General features: G+C 44.7%; 1 protein-coding gene across 2 annotated transcripts in view; it reads left to right on the forward strand.

The window, feature by feature from the left end:
- The window catches only part of LOC123488009 (glycine receptor subunit beta-like), a 57,907-nt gene that overhangs the window by 46,575 nt on the left and 3,832 nt on the right, over nucleotides 1-7,500 (forward strand). The window contains exon 10 of one of the 2 annotated variants that reach the window (XM_045219046.1): nucleotides 226-384. In XM_045219046.1, the coding sequence (XP_045074981.1) occupies nucleotides 226-384 (159 nt within the window). Of the gene's footprint in view, nucleotides 1-225; nucleotides 385-7,500 lie in introns of those variants that run through there. The other variant, XM_045219047.1, reaches the window with a different exon arrangement.

Here is a 7,500-nt window from a genome sequence, read left to right on the forward strand (position 1 = left end):
TGTCTGTCTGTCTGTCTGTCTGTCTGTCTGTCTGTCTGTCTGTCTGTCTGTCTGTCTGTCGTCTGTCTGTCTCTCTCTCTCTCTCTCTCTCTCTCTCTCTCTCTCTCTCTCTCTCTCTCTCTCTCTCTCTCTCTCTCTCTCTCTCTCTCTCTCTCTCTCTCTCTCTCTCTCTCCCTGTCTGTGTCTCTCTCTCTCGGTCGCTCTCTCTCTCTCACCTCCCCCCAGGTCATGTTAAACAGTCCTAAGCGTATAGAGGAGGAGAAGTCTAAGATGGCGTCTAAAGAGAAGGCTCTGAGAGAGAAAGAAGGGAAGAAGACTCCATCTAAAACTAACACTGTCAACGGGACCGGAGGAACGCCCATTCATCACGTTAGCACTCTGCAGGCAAGACTAGTCTACCCTGTGTGTGTGTGTGTCAGGATCTAGAGATGAGATGGGTATAACTGCAGTAAATTATCGTTAGGCAGCTCAGAGCCCTGGCTTCAGAACTTCACTTCTAATGAGTGTGAGAGAGCATTGATTTGTGCCTGAGAGCGTGTCCATCCATGGGGGTCCGTCTGTGTGTGTCTGTTCCGTGTGCCTGTGTGTGTGTGTGCAGGGGCGTCATGCACCCCCAAAATCTGAGGGGGCACAAAGTACGTGAGGACAACTGGGGAGTGGTCCGGAGGGGATAATTTAGCATTTTTCTAACACCTGAAATACTTTTCATGCAATCTAAAGCCATAATCATTATGGTTAATTATGTGTCAAAAATATTGATATTTCCCTTCATATCTAAGCACACCTCTTTAGCTGTCTGTGTCCTCCTGGCTGGTGGGTCTTTTTTTTAAATAAACTAAATATTCTTCTCTGCTTCTCTGCTAAAATCTGGTAAAAGATTGAAAGGAATGTGAGTCTTATTCAGTACATGTAGTAATTGCTTTGCTTTTCTAAAGTCTACCAACCTGGCCAGCAGGCATGTCAGCTGAGATAGTTAGACAAGCTAGCTGAGATAGTTAGACAAGCTAGCTGAGATAGACAAGCTAGCTGAGATAGACAAGCTAGCTGAGATAGTTAGACAAGCTAGCTGAGATAGTTAGACAAGCTAGCTGAGATAGACAAGCTAGCTGAGATAGTTAGACAAGCTAGCTGAGATAGTTAGACAAGCTAGCTGAGATAGTTAGACAAGCTAGCTGAGATAGTTAGACAAGCTAGCTGAGATAGTTAGACAAGCTAGCTGAGATAGTTAGACAAGCTAGCTGAGATAATTAGACAAGCTAGCTGAGATAGACAAGCTAGCTGAGATAGACAAGCTAGCTGAGATAGTTAGACAAGCTAGCTGAGATAGGTAGACAAGCTAGCTGAGATAGTTAGACAAGCTAGCTGAGATAGACAAGCTAGCTGAGATAGTTAGACAAGCTAGCTGAGATAGTTAGACAAGCTAGCTGAGATAGTTAGACAAGCTAGCTGAGATAGTTAGACAAGCTAGCTGAGATAGACAAGCTAGCTGAGATAGTTAGACAAGCTAGCTGAGATAGTTAGACAAGCTAGCTGAGATAGATAGACAAGCTAGCTGAGATAGATAGACAAGCTAGCTGAGATAGACAAGCTAGCTGATATAGTTAGACAAGCTAGCTGAGATAGACAAGCTAGCTGAGATAGACAAGCTAGCTGAGATAGTTAGACAAGCTAGCTGAGATAGTTAGACAAGCTAGCTGAGATAGATAGACAAGCTAGCTGAGATAGTTAGACAAGCTAGCTGAGATAGATAGACAAGCTAGCTGAGATAGTTAGACAAGCTAGTTGAGATAGACAAGCTAGCTGAGATAGTTAGACAAGCTAGCTGAGATAGTTAGACAAGCTAGCTGAGATAGACAAGCTAGCTGAGATAGTTAGACAAGCTAGCTGAGATAGTTAGACAAGCTAGCTGAGATAGATAGACAAGCTAGCTGAGATAGTTAGACAAGCTAGCTGAGATAGATAGACAAGCTAGCTGAGATAGTTAGAGAAGCTAGTTGAGATAGACAAGCTAGCTGAGATAGTTAGACAAGCTAGCTGAGATAGACAAGCTAGCTGAGATAGACAAGCTAGCTGAGATAGACAAGCTAGCTGAGATAGATAGACAAGCTAGCTGAGATAGATAGACAAGCTAGCTGAGGTAGACAAGCTAGCTGAGATAGTTAGACAAGCTAGCTGAGATAGTTAGACAAGCTAGCTGAGATAGTTAGACAAGCTAGCTGAGATAGACAAGCTAGCTGAGATAGTTAGACAAGCTAGCTGAGATAGTTAGACAAGCTAGCTGAGATAGACAAGCTAGCTGAGATAGTTAGACAAGCTAGCTGAGATAGACAAGCTAGCTGAGATAGTTAGACAAGCTAGCTGAGATAGACAAGCTAGCTGAGATAGTTAGACAAGCTAACTGAGATAGTTAGACAAGCTAGCTGAGATAGATAGACAAGCTAGCTGAGATAGACAAGCTAGCTGAGATAGTTAGACAAGCTAGCTGAGATAGACAAGCTAGCTGAGATAGTTAGACAAGCTAGCTGAGATAGTTAGACAAGCTAGCTGAGATAGATAGACAAGCTAGCTGAGATAGACAAGCTAGCTGAGATAGTTAGACAAGCTAGCTGAGATAGATAGACAAGCTAGCTGAGATAGACAAGCTAGCTGAGATAGTTAGACAAGCTAGCTGAGATAGACAAGCTAGCTGAGATAGTTAGACAAGCTAGCTGAGATAGTTAGACAAGCTAGCTGAGATAGTTAGACAAGCTAGCTGAGATAGTTAGACAAGCTAGCTACTGTAACATGATTGATAGCCTGAAATTGATTCTTGGCAGCTCGTTATTAGGTTGGGAGATTAGGAACCTATCAGGGCTAAAGACATCATAAATTGCTAGGTGGCTAGTAGTATTACAGAGAAACAACAACCAAAAATGTTTTTTTTAATGGACAAATATGCCCCTGTGCCCCCATGATGCCCCTGTGCCCCCTATGCGAATGGTGCCCCTGTGCCCCCATGATGCCCCTGTGCCCCCATGATGCCCCTGTGCCCCCTATGGGAATGGTGCCCCTGTGCCCCCATGATGCCCCTGTGCCCCCTATGGGAATGGTGCCCCTGTGCCCCCATGATGCCCCTGTGCCCCCTATGGGAATGATGCCTCTGTGTGTGGTTGCATTGAGAGTTAAGGTCATGATCAGTGAGTGTGTCAGAATCCTCTCTCTCTCTCTCTCTTTCTCTCTCTCAATTCAATTCAATTCAAGGGGCTTTATTGGCATGGGAAACGTGTGTTAACATTGCCAAAGCAAGTGAAATAGATAATAAACAAAAGTGAAATAAACAATAAATATGAACAGTAAACATTACACTCACAGGTTCCAAAATAATAGAGACATTTCAAATGTCATATTATGTCTATATACAGTGCTGTAACAATGTGCAAATAGTTAAAATACAAATGGGAAAATAAATCAACATAAATATGGGTTGTATTTACGATGATGTTTGTTCGTCACTGGTTGCCCTTTTCTTGTGGCAACAGGTCACAAATCTTGCTGCTGTGATGGCACACTGTGGTTTTTCACCCAATAGATATGGGAGTTGATCAAAATTGTATTTGTTTTCTAATTCTTTGTGGCTCTGTGTAATCTGAGGGAAATACAGTGCCTCCGGAAAGTATACAGACCCTTTGACTTTTTTTAATCCTCAGCAATCTACACACAACACCCCATAATGGCAAAGCGAAAATAGGTTTTTAGAAATTGTTGTACATTTATTTACAATAAATAACAGAAATACCTTATTTACATAAGTATTCAGACCCTTTGCTTTGAGACTCGAAATTGATCTCAGGTGCATCCTGTTTCCATTGATCATCCTTGAGATGTTTCTACAACTTGATTGGAGTCCACCTGTGGTCAATTCAATTGATTGGACATGATTTGGAAAGGCACACACCTGTCTATATAAGGTCTCACATATGACAGTGCATGTCAGAGCAAAAACCAAGCCATGAGGTCAAAGGAATTGTCCGTAGAGCTCCAAGACAGGATTGTGTCGAGGCACAGATCTGGGGAAGGGTACCAAAACATTTCTGCAGCATTGAAGGTCCTCAAGAACACAGTGGCCTCCATCGTTCTTAAATGGAAGAAGTTTGGAACAAGAAGACTCTTCCTAGAGCTGGCCGCCTGGCCAAACTGAGCAATCGGGGGAGAAGGGCCTTGGTCAGGAAGGTGACCAAGAGCCCGATGGTCACTCTGACAGAACTCTAGAGTTCCTCTGTGGAGATGGGAGAACCTTCCAGAAGGACATCAATCTCTGCAGCACTCCACCAATCAGACCTTTATGGTAGAGTGGCCAGACAGAAGCCACTCCTCAGTAAAAGGCACATGACAGCCCGCTTGGAGTTTGCCAAAAGACACCTAAAGACTCTCAGACCATGAGAAACAAGATTCTCTGGTCTGATGAAACCAAGATTGAACTCTTTGGCCTGAATGTCAAGCGTCACGTCTGGAGGAAACCTGGCACCATCCCTTCGGTGAAGCATGGTGGTGGCAGCATCATGCTGTGGGGATGTTTTTCAGCGGCAGGGACTGGGAGACTAGTCAAGATCGAGGGAAAGATGAACGGAGCAAAGTACAGAGAGATCCTTGATGAAAACCTGCTCCAGAGTGCTCAGGACATCAGACTGGGGCGAAGGTTCACCTTCCAACAGGACAACGACCCTAAGCACACAGCCAAGAATGCAGGAGTGGCTTCGGGACAAGTCTCTGAATGTCCTTGAGTGGCCCAGCCAGAGCCTGGACTTGAACCCGATCGAACATCTCTGGAGAGACCTGAAAATAGCTGTGCAGCAACGCTCCCCATCCAAATAATTTAGACGAATACGCTGAAACAGTGACTGACTTTATCAGGAAGTGTATAGGTGATGTTGTGCCCACTGTGACTATTAAAACCTACCCTAACCTAACCGTGGATAGACGGCAGCATTCGCGCAAAACTGAAAGCGCGAACCATCGCATTTAACCATGGCAAGGTGACTGGGAATATTGCAGAATACAAACAGTGTAGCTACTCACTCCGCAAGGCAATTAAACTGGCAAAATATCAGTATAGAGACAAAGTGGAGTCGCAATTCAACGGCTCAGACACGAGACGTATGTGGCAGGGACTACAGACAATCACGGACTACACAGGGAAAACCAGCTACGTCGTCGACACCGACGTCTTGCTTCCGGACAAGCTAAACACCTTCTTTGCCCGCTTTGAGGATAACACAGTGCCACTGACGAGGCCCACTACCAAGGACTGTGGCCTCTCCTCCATGGCCGACGTGAGTAAGACATTTAAGCATGTTAACCCCCGCAAGGCTGCCGGCCCAGACGGCATCCCTAGCCGCGTCCTCAGAGCATGCACAGACCAGCTGGCTGGAGTGTTTACGGACATATTCAATCTCTCCCTTTCCCAGTCTGCTGTCCCCACATGCTTCAAGATGTTCACCATTGTTCCTGTACCCAAGAAAGCGAAGGTAACTAAATGACTATCGCCCCGTAGCACTCACCTCTGTCATCATGAAGTGCTTTGAGAGACTAGTCAAGGATCATATCACCTCTACCTTACCTGTCACCCTAGACCCACTTCAATTTGCATACCGCCCCAATAGATCCACAGATGATGCAATCGCCATCGCACTGCACATTGCCCTTTCCCATCTGGACAAGAGGAATACCTATGTGAGAATGCTGTTCATTGACTATAGCTCAGCCTTCAACACCATAGTACCCTCCAAGCTCATCATTAAACTCACACAACAGTAGTAGGCTTGATAACCAACAATGACGAGAGCCTACAGGGAGGTGGTGAGGGCTCTGGGAGTGTGGTGCCAGGAAAATAACCTCTCACTCAACGTCAACAAAACAAAGGAGATGATCGTGGACTTCAGGACAGGACCGCAGTGAAGAAGGTGGAAAGCTTCAAGTTCCTTGGCGTACACATCACTGACAAACTGAAATGGTCCACCCACACAGACAGGGTGGTGAAGAAGCTGCAACAGAGCCTCTTCAACCTCAGGAAGCTGAAGAAATTTGGCCTGTCACCTAAAACCCTCACAAACGTTTACAGATGCACAATTGAGAGCATCCTGTCGGGCTGTATCACCGCCTGGTACGGCAACTGCACCGCCCGCAACCGCAGGGCTCTCCAGAGGATGGTGCGGTCTGCCGAATGCATTACCAGGGGCAAACTACCTGCCCTCCAAGACACATACAGCACCCGATGTCACAGAAAGGCCAAAAAGATCATCAAGGACATTAACCACCCGAGCCACGGCCTGCTCACCCCGCTATCATCCAGAAGGCGAGGTCAGTACAGGTGCATCAAAGCTGGGACCGAGAGACTGAAAAACAGCTTCTATCTCAAGGCCATCAGACTGTTAAATAGCCATCACTAGCACATTAGAGGCTGCTGCTACCTATTGAAATCACTGGCCACTTTAAGAAATGGAACACTAGTCACTTTAATAATGTTTCCATATCTTGCACTACTCATCTCATATGTATATACTGCATTCTATTCTATAATATTCTACTGTATCTTAGTCCATGCCGCACTGTCATTGCTTGTCCATATATGTATATATTCTTAAATTCCATTCCTTACTAGATTGATCTGTATTGGATATATGTTGTGAAATTGTTAGATAGTACTTATTAGATATTACTGCACAAGCATTTAGCTACACCCGCAATAACATCTGCTAAACACGTGTGACATTTCTTTTGTTGATTTGATTTGATTTGAACCTGACAGAGCTTGAGAGGATCTGCAGAGAAGAATGGAAGAAATTCCCCAAATACAGGTGTGCCAAGCTTGTAGCGTCATACCCAAGAAAACTCGAGGCTGTAATCGCTGCCATAGGTGCTTCAACAAAGTACTGAGTAAAGGGTCTGAATACTGATATATTTCAGTTTTTTTTTTATAAATTAGCAAACATTTCTCAAAACCTGTTTTTGCTTTGTCATTATGGGGTATTGTGTGTAGATTAATGAAGGGGGAAAAAGTTTCATCCATTTTAAAATAAGGCTGTAACGTAACAAAACGTGGAAAAAGTCAAGGGGTCTGAATACTTTCCGAATGCACTGTATGTGTCTCTAATATGGTCATACATTTGGCAGGAGGTTAGGAAGTGCAGCTCAGTTTCCACCTCATTTTGTGGGCAGTGGGCACATAGCCTGTCTTCTCTTGAGAGCCATGTCTGCCTACGGCGGCCTTTCTCAATAGCAAGGCTATGCTCACTGAGTCTGTACATAGTCAAAGCTTTCCTTAAGATTGGGTTAGTCACAGTGGTCAGGTATTCTGCCACTGTGTACTCTCTGTTTAGGGCCAAACAGCAGTTTGCTCAGTTTTTTTGTTAATTATTTCCAATGTGTCAAGTAATTCTCTTTTTGTTTTCTCATGATTTGGTTGGGTCTAATTGTGTTGCTGTCCTGGGGCTCTGTGGGGTCTGTTTGTGTTTGTGAACAGAG

This window comes from Coregonus clupeaformis, unplaced genomic scaffold, assembly GCF_020615455.1.
Source record: "Coregonus clupeaformis isolate EN_2021a unplaced genomic scaffold, ASM2061545v1 scaf2008, whole genome shotgun sequence".
NCBI classification, from domain to species: Eukaryota; Metazoa; Chordata; class Actinopteri; order Salmoniformes; family Salmonidae; genus Coregonus; species Coregonus clupeaformis.